Source organism: Pelecanus crispus, chromosome 4 (genome assembly GCF_030463565.1).
Source record: "Pelecanus crispus isolate bPelCri1 chromosome 4, bPelCri1.pri, whole genome shotgun sequence".
Taxonomy (NCBI): domain Eukaryota; kingdom Metazoa; phylum Chordata; class Aves; order Pelecaniformes; family Pelecanidae; genus Pelecanus; species Pelecanus crispus.
In genome coordinates, this window is record NC_134646.1 from 33,874,389 (window position 1) to 33,894,076 (window position 19,688).

A 19,688-nucleotide genomic window follows, 5' to 3' on the forward strand; every position below is an offset into this window, starting at 1 on the left:
ATCACCCTCCCGTAGGAAAATAGCTACAAGAAGTGACCTGAAGAAATAACAAAAAAATACTTCAAGGAGGACCTTTTACTCACCCCAAGCTTTGCTTACTCATAGGTTGTATAGAAATGGCCCACATGAAAAAAAAACCAAACCATATTTGTAGGAGTTTGTAACTTCTGTCAGGCGTCTCTCTTGTTTAATAAAGAGCAATCTCAGAGGCTTAAAGGATTACAGGACTTGTTATGTCATATTAATTCCGATTCCTGCTAAATCAAAATAAATGACCGCTTGCCAAAGTGGAATGACACACAAGCAGCAGGCAGAGTTTCTGAAGACACCAAGTACTAACAGAGCAGAGCAACGAGTGCTGAGCTCAAAGTCACCCTGTAGTAATAAAACCTGAGATAACGTACGTGCTACTCAGAAATCCAAAGAAGGGTATATCCCTCCACAAGCTGCTGACACACAAGGGGAGGTTCACTCTCTGCTAGCATCCCAGCACTGCTTGCTCATCCCTCTACAGTTTCCCTGTATTGCTTTTTCATTATATGTACCCAACATGCTTTCACTGTAAGATGCCACATCAGGACCAATGTCACTCTAGCAGCAGTGCCCAAATGACAACTGACACCCCACAAAACTGCCCCCTCAGTACCTTTCTGCACCAAAAAGTCTTCCTCTCCCAAACCCTTCCTGGCCCCTGCAGCCGATAGACAAAAGGGAGAACATCATCTTATTTTGGTTTTAATTGAGAGAGTAACATGCAACAGAACTTCCATTTTGCTGCATATATATCTGTAAAGACATCTCCTGTTTTGCAGTCTTTACTAAAGGCTATATTTTACTCATGAGATGGTTTATAAGAGCGCCCATGAGAGCTGTTTCTCTTTCAGACCTCTCCTGTGCTAATGCATAATAAAAGCACTCATCACATAGTAAATACTCAGAAACCTTTCTTTATGGAATATGACAATAACATTGCTCTGTTAGACCTAAAGATGCACAAATTAAGCTACTCATTTGTAGGGCTCGGTTCAGCATCCTTTTCTGTTTATGCCACCCTTGCTAACAGGTGCCTTCCTAATACTGAGTGTGGCCAGCTGAGAAAACTTCAGCAACAAATGATGCTAGCAAAAAAATTTCCTTTGAGCATTATCCTGACATATTCATGCTCAGCTTTTACACTCCTTTTCTTGAATTGTTTCCTAATTGTCAGTTTTCTTACTTCCTACTCCCTTCCAAAATTTCCCATCCTCTAAAAATCCCAGCTTCAGGAGGGAGCTCAGAATTTCTACAATTAATCACTTGCAAGTGCAAACGAAAGCAGCATTCATGCTGCTTAGTTGTTCAGAAATCTAAAGTCTCTCATATATAAAGCTTGGGATTATGATATTCAGATGTGATATGGCCACGGAAACAAATGGGGATACATACTACTCTGGCAGCAATTCCCAGAGTTGCACACTACCAGAAAAAAGCACAAGGAGATGCAAGAGGGATAAACTAAGCATTGCCAGCTACAAACTCCTCATGCAGGTAACCACAAGCAGTTACTCTGCCTGTTGTGGTCTAGCTACACTCGCTGTCAGAGGGTGGTGTTGCGGTCCTACCTTCCCCACCTATCAGAAATATCCAAAGTTCTCCAGAAATTAAAAAATAAAAAGGGAAACTCCTATTTGTTATCTCTACAGGTAGCAACTGAGAGCTATTTAACACAAAATTAACTCTACTTTTTGCATGTGCATGAGGATTGTTTTAGACCAAATGCCTGGCAATGCACCATGTGCCTTATAGTGGCGGCTACCCACACACTTTTACAGAGCTGGTCTCCTACTCTCAGGACAGGGATGCACTCCAGGTGTTTCTCTCATGACACCATCCTAATTAGTCCACTTCTACACGAGAGAAACCCCAAGTGAAATCTCCACTGACAAAGGAATCAGTTTTCCTCTCTGGACTGTTTTGCCTTGTAAAAAGATGACTACAGGGTTAGAAACAGGCTAATGCGTGAAGTACTTAGCTTTGCATTTGGCTACCAGGATGAAGGGTGGGGACCCCCCCATCCCATGCTCATTCCTCAAAGGGCTGTCAGCTGTCCTTTCTCCAGCTGAAAAGTCTGGACTAAGCTCTCTGCAGAATGCAATTCTACAGGATTCAAGCAAAATTAGTTCCTCAGGGTATATTTTGCTATTTCTTATTTCTATTGCCATTTCTAGTCACAGCACATGATCTTATTTTGATAGGTACTGTACAAAATAAGCCACCAAGAAAAATAGGTTCCCAGCTTAGGCACTCCCAAACACTCTCTTGGGAAGGAAAATGTCTGTCTATGATAGCTAGGACACCTAAATTAGGCACCTAAAGTTACACATGATGGGAGGTATAGTTGTAGCCATGACAGTTTAAGGATCTAAGTGAAGTGAGGTTTTAAGAGAGAATTACCTTTAAATAGAACAAGGGGTACATCTGTAGGGGGACCCCTAAATAACCAAGCTTTCAGGCAAATGAACCTTCTCTGAAACAAGCAGAAAACTTCAAGATTAGAAAACTGTCTCTGAGTTTAACACAATTATGGTAATCAATGAGACAATTCAAAAGAAATAGGTAGCTGGCACCACTGAAGCTGAAGAAAATGAGAGATAATAAGGACTGATTGCTCAAAAAAATCTTTTTTTTTTTCCCTGTCTTTTTTACATTGCATCAGACTGTTATGAACTTTAGCTCCCATGCTCGTCTTTTGAAGTTAGGCTGTAGCTCTCCTTTGAGGATGAAGGCTGAAAGGTCAGACACAGAGAGTTTGTTTTCTGAGAAATACTCTTCTTCTGATAATGGTCGTGTTCATTAACTTCATTCTGGGGTATAGTAGTTCTTTGGTTTCACCCACATCACATCTATGATGATATTTAGATGACTATAGTGTGAGTTCCTCTCTTCCCTCTTATTTGGCTGTTACAAAATAAGCCAAATGAAGGGAAAGAGCATAAAGCAACAACAAAACAGTGCTGCTCAGTTGATATGTAGTGATTGTAGCACACCAGAGATCTAGCTGTCAAGGTTTTTGTTAGTGTAATAATAAAGGAGAGTGTTAAGGAGTGTGAAGAACAGACAAGACTACTGTCCTGAGGGAACACTTCATACCTTACAGAAGAGTCCTTGGAGAAAGCATAAAGATACTTGCTTGTAAAAGGAGTTGCACTGGAAGCTCACATGAAGGAAGTCCCATTCAGAAATGAGAAAGCTACAGGAAGAGGCAGAATCAACCATGAAGGGCCTTGAAACTGAAGACAATTTTTTTTTTCTTCCCCTCCCTGCCCCAAGAGCATTTTCAATAGAACTAAATGTGGAAAAAGTGCTTTTAAAGGCCAGAGAAAATAACACTGAAAAGTACTGAAGTGATGGACTGGAGGTTGTATGGGTAAATCATAGACATGTTATGGAAGGTAAATTGGAAAAACTTAGACACACAAGCTTAAACAATAGAAAGCCACAGGAAAGAAAATTAAGACTACAAGGTAAGCTACTGTAGGATTTAGGTTGCACTAAGTGGTCAGACATTCATGAAAAGACAGTAAAGGAAACCACACAAATTTTGTCAGATAAAAGATGTTCAGTTCACTGTAAGAGAAGCAGAACTGTAAGTTGCCTCCCTGGAGCCACCAGCTGAATTTGTTTGGACTTGGGAGTACTCAGGGATGAACTACAGATCTATCTATGGTCTTGGATGTAGGATGGCCCACAAAAACTGGAGAACAGATCTGGAAAATTCTCCAAAATAACAGAGAGGTAAGAGAGAGAGCAAGCAAAGACAGTCATGGAAGGTAGAATGTCATGGCACCACAGTAGGACATCAGTCAGTGACATCTGAGGCTGTTAAAGTGACTGGTAGGTATATGCAGACTGACCTTTGAACAGAAGTCATGAGCAACTTGGATGGCGTTTCAGTGAGAGCAAAAGGATTAAGGTACATTTGGGAGCACATAAGATGAAACAGAAGATGAACTCAGATAAAATTTTCAGGAAACTTTGGAGACAAAAGGAATCCAGCAGTAGCTGGCTTGCTTAGTTGTTGGATGAACACATGTCTGTGTAGATCCATTTCTTTATATGTAGGCCAACTCAAATTTTGACTTACATTTTCATTTGAATAAAGACAAACTACAGAAAATAACTTTTACAGGTGTTCTATTCAAGATGAAACCTGTGAAAAGTCTCTAGAAAGTTAAAGTTAGATCAAACTTTGCTATATGCTTAGGAACGTTCGTGAGGGAGAACGAGCCTTTTGTAGAGCCTACCTTCAATTCTGAGAAAACGAGGCAGCAGGAAAACAGTTTTACATTTCATTTCTAAAGCTATGCACAGAATCTTCACGCTCTGTTAACTGTCACAGATCAGTTATTATACATCCAAAACACATTGACCCCCTAAGCTAATCCGGATAACTATTAGCCTTCTGATAATGCCTGAAAGTAACACCACACTGCGTTTGTAGTGCTTTCTGGTTAGGATTCTAAATTTTTGCACTGCTGTAAGTTTGTTTAAGGCTTGGATATGGAAGCAAAGATACACAGGATTATAGGGGGGAAAAAAATCTTTTTCCAGGCTGATTATTCTTTTGGCTCATACAAACTGAAGCCAGTTTGTGATATGGCTATGAGAAATATGCTTTGTGATGAAATATACCCCACTTCCGCACCTCCATAAACTGACATGTTGACAAGCTATGAGACATTAAACATGCTAGTGTCAGTGGATCAGGCATTCCTCCTGTCATTATTAACAGCACTTCACTGGTAAATCTGGCTCAGGTTCTATGTTGAGACTTGCTTTCCAGGAAAAGGACGGCTATATGACAAATAAGACAGAGCCAGACCACCCATGATAATACAAAGTGAGGACAGCAGGTGCATTTGGTACCTCCAGGCACCTGTCAGCTCCAAGTCATGGACTGTGCAGGAGAGGGTAATTGCAAAATAGATAAATTGCACCTTCAGCTGTGGGGCTGAACACATCAAGGCCTTAAGGGTACTCCTGAACCTTCTTACTTGTAGAGCAGCAACAGAACATCTCATTTGCCCAAGCAGCATCACCTCTGGAGGCAGAGGGGAACCAGGGAACCAGTGTCTGGGTTGATAATTAGTTTGCTAACCAACAGCTGCATAGTGTAGCTGATCCCCTTGTAGTGAATTAAAATATACGGGGGACTGGAGTACAGTCCCAGCATTTTTATATGCTCTTGCCTTTTTTGCTTCCCATTCCTTCCTTAGCCACTGTCAAACTGCTGAATCACAGTACAGATCCAATATCCAAAAAGTCTGTCTTAGTTATCTCTTGTTTTCAGTGTCTTTTTATTGTCCAACTCCATGGTCAGAAATGTCCAGAACAAAGATGCATGGACTTGCCTATATTAACTACATCTTTTTGTGGTGTGATCAGTGTATCTGCCACCAGAACAGCAATTCCAATGGCAAATTCGTGAGTAAATCAGGATAATTAGTTAATTCAGGAGTTTTTTTGCCCATCAATGGAAACCTTCATGCTGTTGCTACTGCTGAAAACAAATTAAGAATAACCATGTCCAGTTATTAACAATTTGTTCTAACACAGAATCTCAAATCATTATTACCCCTTTCTTCCCCAGAAAAATCACCTAAGCAAAGTTTTGTTATGGCCTATTCATAGGTAGTTTAAACAATATAATTACTTAAACATTATCCAGTATTCATAGAAAGGCAAAAGTGCTGTCCACAGTGTCCAGGGAAAACAAAAGGGTTCTGCAGTTGCTAGCATGTTTCCACTGGCAATGCAAGTAGAATCACAAGAAAATAAAAATCTCAAGACCAAATTCCTTTTGATACTGTGTACAAGTTGAAGAGGAAATATGAGAGCCTAAGAGGAGTTTTGTTTAATGCACCATCCAGAAACATTATTTCACCTGACAGTCATTCACAAGTTTCCTACTGGCTAAATATTTTGCAGATAGAGTTAAATAGACAGAGGTTACAAACACATTTGGATTCTGCCTATGCAGCCTGGGAAAGGAATTTTCCACTTTGTACTGCTGAGAAAAATGTAGATGCTGTAGGCTATGGTATCACGTTCAGAGGAACAAGGTGGGTAGGATAGGGCATTAGGCACTATTATACTCTAGGGAAGAATGAGCAGACAGGGGCACAATGGAAGTGCTTCATTATATTTTAAATGGGAATAGTTCCAAGGATAGGAAAGCCTGTGGTGCTTGTAAAGGATTAAGCAGGGTAATGTGCTTTTTAAGAAGACATAAAGATGTATGTAATGTGATATGTTTAAGCCTAAATGATTTTTCTTGGAGTCCTCAATGAATGTTTAAGCAGGCATGACTTAGGCCTCTGTAAATCCTCTCCGAATAAATAACTGCGAAAATAGAGATTCCTTTGACAGAATGAGATGCATATTTCATAACCTATGCAAAAAAAGGAAAATCAATTTGAGATACACAAAACACTTAGGAATAATAAAGAAAAAAAGAAGATAAAAGTGAATATTCTCCAGAATAACCCAAGCATATATAGGAATACAGCTACCCCTCCATCCACTTTGATTTGACAGAGCGGGAAGACAAACAGCTGAGTGCTTCCCTACTTTCAATTCAGATCTTCAACTGCTTTTTGTTGCCTTTTGAGAAAGGAAGAGACAATAAGTGGCGGAAAATATCTAAAGTGCCTGTGCTTTTCAGGCTGTCTCCTGCTGGAGGTATTTAAAACTCTGCTCTCTCTTCAGGCTAAATCTACCCAGCTGCTCTCTAACCAAACCTGATGGTGTATATAGCTGTTCACTATGGATGGAATAGGAGCACACAGAGGGATATGTATGGACCTCATTTATGAGAAGAACAGAATCAATAAATATCAAAACCTGAAAACTTACAATGGCATGAGCTTCCAATCTTATTTCTGTTGCCTGCCCTGCCCTCCTGCCAGGAAAAGCAGGTCAAAACGGTAGATTGCCTGATGCAAAATGGGACTGTGCAATCACTGTCATTTGGATGTATTGTATTTTCACTCACACAGGTGCCGTTCCCCATGAAGTCACCGGTACAACAAGCACGCAGTCCTGCTGAGCAAGCGGGATGATGCGATGAGTAAATCAGCCGTTGATCCCCCTCTCCCCTTCCCTCTGTTTATATATAGATTAGTATTTAACTGCTACTTTCCTCAAAATAAAAAGAGTGCCAGCTCCACTGTAATTTGCAGAATAAAAGCAAGACAAAACTAAGGACTTTTAAGACATAACAAAAAAGTTTGACAAAGCCTCTTCTGTGATGGCTACTTCCGTTTAACCTCGGAGAGGGTGCAGCAGGGAGCGTTGCTCAAGAAGAGCATGTCCACTGCATCCATAACATCCTTCCTGCACACCTCTGTCCCATGGTGGTCCCTCCTATCACAGTCCCTTCATGGTCATTAGGCAGCCTAGTGGAAATCCCTCTCCCAGTACCCATTTGGAAGCACTCATTAAGTCTCAGCCCTCACTTGGCACTCCAGGAACATGTGCCAAGGTAATGGCCTCGGAGAGCTTGGACAAACTGCTATTCAGTCATGCTTTAGCGCTGATTAATGGTAGAAAGAAAATGAAGCACAGAGGGAGACCTGTTGGCTTAGCTTGTCCAGAGCTATAATCTGGCTGAGTTAATAGCTCTGATATGGCCAGTTAAATTTGTTCAAGACCCTGAAGAACATTACAAAGTATATAAATAGGCCCATGAATTCTTTCCTCTGAAATGTTTTCGGTTTTTTTGAAGTACTTTACAGAGATTATAATCTCTGTTTTTTATCAGTTACCTTTTTAAATATTAATTTTCCTTGCCTAAGACTAGCTTTTAACATCACATTCTTCATCCAGCTTTTTTCCTGAGCAGGCCAAATACAATCTCCCAAAAGTTTCTGTGTGAACAGCAACTGGCAAATAATCTTTTTCTGTACCATTTCTTCCTGTAAGGTGAAAGAAGGGGAGAAACTGCACACACGTAGGTGGATGTGTATGTTCATTAGAATTGGGCCCGAGCCCTTTGATATTTTAAAATTGGAGGGTGGTTGGCTTGCTCACATGCCGCGACTTGGTTTTTCAACACTATAATTTGCAAGTGCTTGTTCCTGGGAAGCAGAGGCATGGGAAATTAAAGAACCCAGATATTTCTGGGTTTGTAGGTTTTAAGACAGCAACTGCCATGTTTCCAGGAATGAGAAATCAAAGACTGTAATCTGGAATTACCTGCCAACATGATACACTGGTGGGTTTTTTTTAGCTAAAAGCCATTAGTCAACACAGCTGTGTTTGACGTGCTCTGGTTTTTGATTCTTCTGAAACCTTTAGTATAACCTGGGAAAGCAAACCAGAAGGAGGGCAGGTTTTTTATACAAAATCCAAAACCGAGCTTTATCAGCCCCTTACAAACTGAGCTAAAATATGTTTTCTCAAATAAAGCAATTTCCTCTAGCCAATAAATCTTCAGACTGTCTTTTTTTTCTTGCCTTTTCAGCTTATGAGTTTTTCTAAAGGGGTTTCAAAAGTGCAGTTCCCCAGGGCCTCTTTTGCCTCTTCTTTCAGGCTGTTTAGTCCTTCAGAGAAGAAAATATGATCTCAGTTATACAGAGCGTGGATTAGTGATTTTTAAAACTCCAGTGAATCTTTGTTATTTTGTGGTTCTTTTATTATCAAGAGATCACCAGTGATTTAATCATTCTTTTTAACATACTCTTTTCTCTTACATGTTTGTATCCAGTGTAAAAACACCAGGTTTTCCTGGCAAATGGATGTTGGTGGAGACAAAAGGCAGAGTTTCTCTGTATTTTTAAAAAGTCCCTAAACCAAGTTGAAAACAAGTGAACACACAACTTCATGGATATTTGCTCTAATTAATATTCACAGTTTTGAAGTTTAAAATAAAATCCATAAAATATAATATTTCTCACATTTGATTTAAAACTCTGAATGTGAAGTTACAATGGTAGGGATAAAGTTTCTATATAGTCATTCATTAACCCATATTCACTCTTGTACTGAACCCTTTCATGTACTACTGTTCTTATAAAAGCTGTAGCTGTCAACCAAAAACATGGGAGGGAACTACCCACAAAAATTGACGACTACAAAAATTGACTCCTGCTCTCAAAGTATTTTCCCACTGCTAAACTCACTACAGAAGGTGGCTGTGAGACTCTTATTTAAAGCCAGACCATCTTTTTCTGCCTGAATCATGTGATTCAGAGCTACAACTGAAAGCCAAGGTTTTCAGTGTCAGCAGTGTACAAAAATACGTTAATCAATGTCTTGTATTCAAAGTGCTTTAAGCTTTGCACAGTACACTGACACATCTACTGGGGTTATAAATCCAGTGATCCTATTCCAGTTTTGCATCCTGACAAATGCATTCATCTCTCATACCTATAAATCCTTTTCAGAGCAAGCAGTCTAGGTACTTACATTTTAGAATGTGGTTGAAAACAAGCTACATAGCTGAGAAGTCCCAATCCTCCATGACGGTGCAAGGGGCTTGCGGAAATTGGTACCAGGCATGATCACTATCTGGGTGCAGATGCATCCCTTATACTTAAAAGCAATAACTAAGCAAATGTGGTGTTACAGCAGAGCATCTCCAATGGAAAGCAAAAAGTAAGTCACACCAGTACCTTTTGAATGCCTGCGGTCGACTCCATAACGTTGTTCTCTGAGCCGTTACTTCTGTTAATCATCCGCCACATTTGGGAATACATGCTGTCCCTCTCAAAAGGATTCATGCCTTTCACTCGGACGTGCTCATAGACTGCAGAATCCAAGACAGTGCCATAAGGAATATCCGTCTGCCTTGAGAGATCCTGGAGAGACCTTAATTGTTGGTGAAGAAAAGAGACACAGGAGACTTGAAGCCACATTTTCAAGAGGAAGGAGCTGCAGGCAAGCAAAGGGCAACACACAGGAAGACGGCTGTCAAGCCAGTTTCTTTTGTTTTTTTTTTTTTTTTTTTTTTTTTCTTAAAAGACAAAGTGGGACTGAAAAATTGTTTTTATGGTTTAAGACACAAGGAGGAATATGATGTGAAAGGAAGGGATGGAAAAAATGAAAATGGATGAAAAGAGACCAACGGAAGGATTAAGAGGATCCTGTCAAATAACAAGTGCTCCTTTGAGCAGAGGCAAAGAAGGGAAGGGAGCATTGCAGTTCCTCCAGCCATACACAGGAAGTTCAACAGAAGTAACTGCCTACAACAGCATGGTGCCACCACACAGCCCGCTGCTGGGGAGACGGAGTGTCAGCACCAGAACTCACTGTGTCTAGCCCAAAGCACCTGGGCTGAGTACTTCTATGTGCTACTCGGTTACCCAGTGAAGAGCAGCTTTTTAGTGATATTTCTGTGCTGAACTGTGCACTCATCACACAAAGCAGGTCACATCCTACATGATTTTCAGCAATAGGAAGATTTCTGTTGTGATTTCATGAGCTGCCTTTTCATCACGGTCTGTGTCATTTAGTCCAATAAATTTGCTCTACTTTACACATTATCTAGTCTTATCCATTCCCTGTAAGCAAGAAAAATTAACCAGTTTAGAAGTGCCTAAGCATCCCAAATATGGTTTTGTCAACCTTGCTTTGGACTTAAAAAGGTATATCAGAACGCTTTAAAGTCTCCTTACCCCTTGGCCTTTATTTTCCTGTCCTATAGAATTGCTCTCCCATACCTTTGTTTCTTTAATGGCATTCATTAAAGTTTCAAAATAACTACTGCAATATGTCTGGTGCATAAAACCCATTACAGCTTTCCTGGCACAAATTAACTTTGTATAAACCACACAAATCTAGCAGATGACGTCTAAGGACAAATCAAGGGTCTGAGTGCTGTCTTAAAGTAGGCAATAGCAAATTGTAAAAGCTCATCACAGCCACAGAAAATACAAACACAAATGTAGGAAACTCATCAAATTCCAAGATGTGTTTCTGAAACATGTAAATATAGAGGCAAGTGAAAATGGCTCTACAGGGGGGAAAAAAAAAGGAATTCTTGGGTGTTCCAGGGATGGCACCGAAGAAAACAGTAATCGGATCTCAAAGGATATGTATGCCTCTGAACACAACAGAAAGCAGGAAAAGAAAAAATCAATAGAGCTCAATGGCAAGGGTTTAGAGGTTAGTTGAGTCAAAAAGAAATCCTTTGAAATTCAGATATATGGGCTTAGAAAAACAAGTGCTAAACTCTAAGCAGATAATATATAGCAAATATAAGGAAGAGAGAAATTTAATTTTGAAGACTAAATAACTAATGGTATTAAAACCCCCACAATCCTCTCCTCTTTCTCCAATGAGATGGCATTCTTCTTCAAGAACATAAGCAGCAGGGAACCTGCAAAGAATCAGTACACATATGGGTTCATCAAAGGTGAGAGGCTAGATGAAGTTTTTCCTGAAACTAAGTATATTGGTCTTCTATGAGAGGACTAACTGAGACATGCCCTTTTCTAGGAAGAAGAACATAAGACTAGTAGACTAAGGTATCAGGAGAATAAATACTGTGGCTAATTTGTAATGGAAAAGTAAAAAAAAAAAAAAAACTATCAAGTCCAGATAAACACCCGTGAGTTCTGAAAGATTAAATATGAAATGACTGAGCTGTTAGCAAAAATGTGAAACCTCATTACAGCCAGTGTGTGAAAGGGAAACATTTATTTTTAAAAGGCTCTAGTGGTAATCAGGGGAATTACAAAAGTAAGCAACTAAAATGTTATTCTTAGGTTTAATAAATAAACTGAAATAAGGACTGATACAATTTTAAAGATCAGTCCTGAAGGTCAGGCATAGCCACCAAGTGGGTTTCTCCAGGGAAAGCAATTCAATCATCTATTACACTTTGAAAAAACCCCAAGACTTTCAAAAGGCCTTCATCTCATCAAACAATATACAGAAGGTGGAAGTATGGACAGGCTACAAAGAAGGAATTTAGAAACATTTCCTGGCAACTCTGGATAGCATTAGGAAAGCCAACACTCAGCTAGGGTGGATGTTCTCGAGGGACTTCAGAGGTAACAAGAACAGCTTTTGCAGAACTAAAAGGCTGGACAAGGAAAGTGTGGACCTGTTGAGGGGGACAGCAGATACAGCTAAGGCTGAGGTGTTCGGTGTCTTCTGGCCTCATTCTTCCCTAACAAGGTCTCCCAGGTCTCTGTGACTAGAGGCTCAAGGGGGCAATGAACAACCAGCAGTAGGTGGTCAGGTAAATCCCAACCAGAAAGGCAGGGATTGATTGAGAGCACTAGACCCATAGAAGTCCATGGAACCTGGCAGGCTGCATCAAAGTGTGCTGAGAGAGCTAGCCAATGTCCTTGTAAGGCTGCTTGCTTTAATTTTTGAAAAATGAAGGAGGTTGGAGGAGATCCCTGACCAGTGGAGAAAGGAAATGTCCAGACTATATTCAAAAAAGTTAAAAAAGACGATTCTTGGAATTAAGGCTGGTCATCCAACATCATGGAGTGAAACATCTCAGAGCACATTTCTGAGCACATGAAGGACAAGCTACCAACTGGGAACAGATAACATTGATTTGACAAAGGTAAGTCATGCCTGACCAATCTGGTTGCCTTCTACACTGAAATGACTTGGTTTGTGACAAGACCAGAGAAATGAATGTAGTTGACCTTAACTTTAGCAAGGCTTTCAATACTGTCTCCCACAATATTCTTGTATCCAAATTAGGTCATTAGGTCTGGCTGGGTGGGAAACCAGATGGATAAATTCCCGGTTGGATAAGCAGGCTCACTGGGTAGCTCACCTGGAGGCTGGTAACAGGTACCACAGAGGTCTAACCTGGGACATGTCTTTACCAATAACCTGGAGGAGGTGAGTCAAGTTTGTCACCCTCTTGTCAAGTTTGCAGATAACATGACATTGGGGGACCAGCCAATTGCTCAAAGACAGGTTGCCTTTCAGGCGGAACTTAGAAAGGCTGGAGGAATGGGCTGACAGGAGTGGTGTGAAAATCAGCAAGGACAAATGCAAAGCCCCGCACCTGGGGAGGAACAATCCCCTGCAACAACCCAGGCTGGGGTGCAGCTCTGCAGAAAGGCATTATGGTAGACAGTGGTGGGCCTTGGTGAGAATTTCTCTCTGTTTCACCATTAGGCAAAGTGTTGCGTAGAAACAGGTGTACTACTGTTGCATTGACAGTCTATCTGTCTGTCAAAAGCATCACTGATGAAAGGCGCTAGATAAATACAAGATACCAGATTCACCCATTCTGTGTTACTGCTGCTGCTGCTGCCAATACACTTCTGCATCTCCTGGCAGTGCTCTGAAGTGCAACAAACTGTCACAGGATGCATACTGTAATGTCCTGTAATTGCTGTGTTATTTGTCATACATATTGCTAGAAAAGTATACAAAAAGTATTTACCGAGTCTCCAATTTCTAGTGACAACACCTAGCAAAATTGCAATCATTACTTTACAAGACTCTGTATAGACGTATAATTTCTCATATAACAAGCAACAAAGCATTTTTCTGAAATATTATTGCTAACGGGTATATAAATGATATGTGTAGCCACTGCCACAAAACAGTATAGTTAGAAACAGCACCAAAAAAAAGCAGCTCCTCTGTATATCATGTGGCTACAAAACCAACCTTGCTATTTTCAGAAGGGCAAACCAACACAAGACACAAGCTGTTAGTCCAGAAGTGTACTACAATCAGGTACGGGAAGTGTACTACAACCAGTCTGAGAAGCAAGCAAGAGTGCCACCACACATAAAGGCATCACCAGCAGGGAAATACCAAGGAGCAGAATTATGTCAATGCCTTCAGGAAGTCATGTTGTAGCTGCCAAGTCTGCCATTAACTACAGTCTGCAGTTCTTTACTGTTTGGTGTGCTATCCTAAAACACAGGATGTCTCTCAGCTGTCCTGCTCTACAGCTTTGCACAGTTGTAGGTGCTGCTCTATGTTGAGAAAATGATGGCGAGAGGACAAGAGCAAGACAAGTATGAGTGTAAACTCTACAGATGCATTAAACACTGTTGTCAGCAGTAAACCCCAGGCTTTGGTTCACCTGACTCTATGCTGAGGAGCGAGAAGGAAGTTTTGCAGCCTCTGAGGCATGTACGCTGCTGCGTAGGCAAGCTGCAAGAATGGAAAAGACCTATCACATCTGTGACTTCATCCCCTCACACAAACACGTCAAATGGGATCATAATATATATGACCTCCTTCAGAAACTGTTTTTTATAACCTGCAACTCTGCAGACTACTGCAATGACATCCACAACCTAGTAGCCAAGGTACAGCAAAACAAAGAGAAACGACAAACCTTGACAGAACTAATAAAATTATTAAACCGATGAGGTTCCTTTCCAGAAGAAAGACTTTTTATAAATGCTTTGCCTCCAGCCTAGTTTGTAGGTTACACATTGTTCAATGTGCCTTTATTCCTGGATTAAACAACTCATTCTCTGCTCAGACAAATACATTTAGTGGAGACATATATCCCCAGCCTCACTATGTCATCCAGTCTCACCACACAGCTGCCACCCCAGGTCTCAAAATAAGGAAAAAGTATTTGTCAAACTGATTAATTCCTACAGGTTGTCCTTTGATACCCAAATTCTGAGACCATTATCCACACTGGATGGGCATTTGATTTTGTGATAGTTTTACTCATCTCAGTTGAAATACCTGCAAAGCAAAGCACATATCTAACATGAGCAAGGGAATTATAATCCCACATTTTAAAACATTTGTCTCTTTCAACTTCTAATTTTGAAGCGATGAGGTAATGAATGCTGAGTGTTTAAAAAGAAAAAAAGCAGATATAGTTGAAAAAATTGTTATAAAATAAAATACCTTTAACTGAGCTTGCATATAGAAAAATTCTACTCATAGGGAAGTGACCATGTAGTCAGGTCACAGTTCAACTTATTTTTGGTTATCACTTATGAAGCATTGTGGGAAAAATGTTATGTGTGGTCTTCATGGTAAGGTTTTTTTCTCATTGCAACTACTGGGATAATACCGGTATTATCTCATACAATCCAACCACAATATAGGGCTATTCTGAGGATGAATTGAGTCATTTGAGGATGAATTATTAACAGCTACATGTATTTTTCAGCACTTGTTGATTTTGTTTAGTATTCTGCACTTTAATCGGGCAGCAGTTGTCAGGTCACTTTCATTTTCTGGCTTAGTACAAATTAATTATTTCATAATTTAAAAAATTATCTTTGCTTTCAACTCAAAGAAAAAAAAAATATATTAGGATTTGCATATGTTTCTTTCCCCAAAGCACACCCTCTTCTATAAATTCTATAATTTAGAATTGGTAACATGTTCATGTATGTCAGCCAGCAGTATTTAAAAAGTACACAGAAAATGTAGAGAAACAAAAGGTCAACTCCATAAAGGAATAACCAAATTCCTTTTTAGGTGATTAAATACCACTGAGGTCAGAGGCTTGGGCATCAAAGTATCTTTGTAGATCTGGGTTATAGATCAATTTAGGCTAGCCATGTTGTTAGACTTGACTGTTGCACAGAACTGTCTGCAAGAATGAGTCACTAAATTTCAGGAGAAAATAACTGATGCCATGGCTTACACTGAATTCTTTATTTATGACTAATTCAGATAAAGCTTTCCAATGCCTTTTTTTCCTTTTTTCTAGGACGTTAAGGATTAATTCACAGGTAGGCATAAGGAACAGGGCACAGTAAGCCAAGAGATTTGACTGTTGTCAGTGAGAGCTGTCTCAGAAACTAGTAATACTGCTTGCTAGTCAGTTTGAAGATCTGGGTGAACCACGTTAAAGGAAAGGTTAAAGAACATTCTATTTTTCAGCGTAAGGAAATATCTACTCCAATTACTGCATTCTTGTGTAAGCCCCCTTGCAGAAAACTTGTAGGCAGTTGTATTGAGCTGTTTAAAACCTTGGGGACATCTTAGCTTCAAGTGAATCACGGTTTAGGAAAAATGTTGTCAAAAGAATGACTAGGCAAAACAAGGATGACAAAAGACATGTTTACTGCTATGCCTCCATTATTCAGAGGTAGAGGTCTCACTTATCAAATAGGACATACTACTTATAACAGAGAACTTCTTATTTTACAGAAGACACAAGATGCAGACTCTCCCCCATAATGCATACAATCTGAAGTCTTAATTGAGCTTCCATGCTTTTAGAATTGGATTAGATTTAAACTTGAAACCACCTAACACCGGCCTTTCATATGACAAAACCTTTGACTTCCCCTCTGCCCACCCCATCCCCTCAACTTTCCTGCAAAATTTGAGTGCCCGTGAGAAGGGAGTGACACCCTCCCTTTACCCAGGAAAACAGTGCAGCACAGCAGTCTGAGTAAAATCTGTCTCTGCCAATGGACTCTAATTCTGTCCTAAAGGGATCATAAAACACAGTAATGGCAATACTGGCTCACTGATGAAATTCACAGCATCAGCACCTACGAGAAACAGCTCGAGACCTGCCAATTTATTTGGCATTTACCAAGAAAAGCCACTCTTAATTATTATTCATTCATATTGCATTTGAGACAGTCATCTAAAGATTTAAGGAACATAGAAATTATGCTTTGCGGCCACAATGTTTTGGCATTTGAAATGCTGACTGTCTTGATTTCAATGTAATCTGCAATGTGGGTCATGCGTGAACAAAAGATGCATCTAGGAACTACTTTATGACTTGCATGCCTCTACTCCTGATACTGCCTGTTGGCAGAAGATGAAAAGCTGAGCTCCCAAAGGAGCCATTTTGTAGAGTAGCCATTTGCTTGGAAAAGGAGATTAACACCCACTCTTACTCTTCTTGTTCCTCTAAGTTAATTTAAAAATTGTAACAATTTGATCCAAATTAATCAGTGAAGCAGAGAACAAATGCCATCAACTTCAAGTGAGGTTATAAGGCAAAGTTCTACTTCAAGACTCTCTAGGGAAAGGAAACATTTCACTAGTCCTCCCTAGTGCATTGCCTAACAAAATTTTGTACGCTTTTCTTCTCAAAATAGGCTTCTGGATACCATGAGGCACTGACTAGGAAGAGTGGGCCAACCTTCATACCAGCCAAGAACAGGAAGCTGCAAGAGCTCTGAACACAAACTGGCTACACATCCACAGGCTGAAATGCAGTAACTACAAAAATGTTTCATGGAAATGAAACGTGCTGTGGGCTGCTTGAATCCTCCTATCTTTTGTAAAAGATACAAGGACAGTACCTTCAACAATACACTGCCATATCTGATGCTAGCTGGAAATCCGAAATGAAAACCTATTAACTACTTGTTACATCTGTGCACACCCACTGACTTCAATTTCCTTCATTTTTCTGACTTCTCTGAAGCTGGCTGGATAGCACTACAAGGAGAATCTGGTTTATTTTCTTTAAATACTTAAACTCATTTCCATTCTGGCCTTCAGAGCTCCCTAAGGTACAATTTGGTCTGTTAAAAAAAAAAAAAAAAGCATCAGCTTTTTTCTTTATTGCTTATTCATGTTTCCCACTTTGCAGTAATTCAGCATGGTAAACAAACAGCCTCTCTCTTATGTGCTGGTTTGAGTTCCAATTTTGGCAGTTTTGTAAACTAAAGTTTTACACTCCCACCATAGTTAGGATAACTGCATTCCCTAACGGATACTTAACACACCTAATTACTCTATTTTTGAGCTGTAAGCGCTGTTGAAAAATGTCTCCATTCTTTCATTCCAGGAGCTTTCCAGCTGCAACATTTTCTACTGAATAAAACATTTTCAGTGACTTTGCCCATAAATAATACAGCACAAAGACCAATGTAGTCCCAACTGTACATAATAACCTCAGAATTCCACTGAGGGTTTTCTAGTGACATCATAATAAACTGCAAGAAAAAGCTGAAGATGTATTAAATTATAGTTCGGGTATATTTTATTCCTTTTTACACATGATAAGAAAACTCAGACATTTGTCACAGTAATTTGAACATTCTTCCGGACTACTTCAAAACTAGAAGGAACATAATTTCAAAGCAGGATGAAGAGGCATATTTCATATTTGTAAGGACAAACTGAATTACTGAATATATCATTATTATTTATTTTGCATGTACAAATTCCCATGTTGTTTCTTCACACTCCTTAGTCAAATGTAAGGCTTTTCAAACTTAAAAAAAAAAAAAATCAGCCTCCCTCAAAACCTTAAGACCAATGTTGACAAACATTGACGCAGGATATCATTTTATTCCCCTATAAATTGTGAAGGGATTATAATTGGGACTACTGAGTCAAACAGTTGGGTTGTGTCAAAATACCCCTGCAGCACTCCATGATCTCACAGTCTGTTATTCACATATCAAGAGAAAATGATCACCTGATTTAACTGGCAATACAGCTGTGAGAGGGGAATGATTTGCTTAGGTGATTTTAGTCTGTTTTACATGTCTGTCTTAGAGTGCTTAACCCTCTAACAGATGAAAGTGTTGAGGTTATTATCCCAGAAAGGAAGGATAACAAACAAAGACACTTAACTTCCAGTTGGGAACAAGTAAGGACTGGTAATGCCTGTGCATTTTGGGCCATAGGACACCAACTCCTACCCCTCCTCACCCAAGGAGCAGGCTAAAAGAGAAAGGGTTTATGACGTGGAGGATGCTCCTAATAGGGAGAGTCAGGAGATAACCATGCACTCAAAGTGTGGGGCTACTTCTGCTCTTGTTTCTGAGCTTCGGCTTCCAATTGCAAACAAAACTTGGCTGCTATTGCAGATGTTTATTTGTCCATATGCTGTTAAAGCCTGGATTGGTCTTAGTATATAGCAAATCCTCACCTAGAGGATAAGTGCATTAGTGAGCCCGCAGTGATGGGCTGGTATGCAGATGCTTGAACCTAAGCTATGAATTCACAGGAGGCCAAGGCTCCCCCTGCCCAATCTACACTAGTGGCCTGAGACGGTGATCTCAGGGGGCATTTCAAAGAGATTTGGAAAGCAGCTGAACCAGAGGCATCAAGACCTTAGGTGATGATACACAGAAGACAGGGACTTGAATCAACAACTTGGGTGAGAAAACTGAATTTTCCCTAAGGCCAGCATTGAGCCTGACTTGAAGGTCAGATTCTTACCTTTCTCAAGGAAGAAATACAGCAGAACATGCCTTTCTTCTTTAAAGGCACTCTATCATTTTTGCAAAGAAGGATTTATGGGAAATGCTAACTCTGTCACTCTCACACACTTTCATGGACTTGTAGCCTCAAGATTAAAAACCTGCTATGGAAAAATGGCCAGCTGCCCCTTGGAGTGCTTGGCTAGCTAATGCTTCACTGGATTTTCTAGTCTCTGCTTTGACTCAAGACGAAGGATTTGGGGGTGAGGGAGGTCACTGGGGCAGTGGAAGGGAGGATAACTCAGCATGTAGGCTGCTGGAGGAGAGGAGACTGGAGAACAAAAGGGCAGAGTAAGAGGGTAGGAGATCTAGAATGGTTCCTGTGGTATGGAGAGATGAGATGATCTGGAAAAAAGGATTGAAAGGTGTGGCAGAAGAAGCGTTCACCATAAAAGGAACAGGAGAAGACAAGGACATTCACATTAGGGAGGCATGAAGCAAAAGAACCAACAGACAGAAAAAAGAGAACAATGTGATCTGTTAACATAGTAAGAGAGCACCTGGGAGCAGAAGGAGCAAAGATGACTACTAAGTGAATTTTTATTC

At 40.1% G+C, this 19,688-nt stretch overlaps 1 protein-coding gene across 2 annotated transcripts in view; it reads right to left on the reverse strand.

Moving 5' to 3' along the window:
• The window catches only part of GRID2 (glutamate ionotropic receptor delta type subunit 2), a 748,101-nt gene that overhangs the window by 89,399 nt on the left and 639,014 nt on the right, over window positions 1-19,688 (reverse strand). For both annotated transcript variants that reach the window (XM_075708772.1, XM_075708771.1), the window contains one exon: window positions 9,654-9,849. In XM_075708772.1, the coding sequence (XP_075564887.1) occupies window positions 9,654-9,849 (196 nt within the window). The remainder of the gene's footprint in view (window positions 1-9,653; window positions 9,850-19,688) is intronic.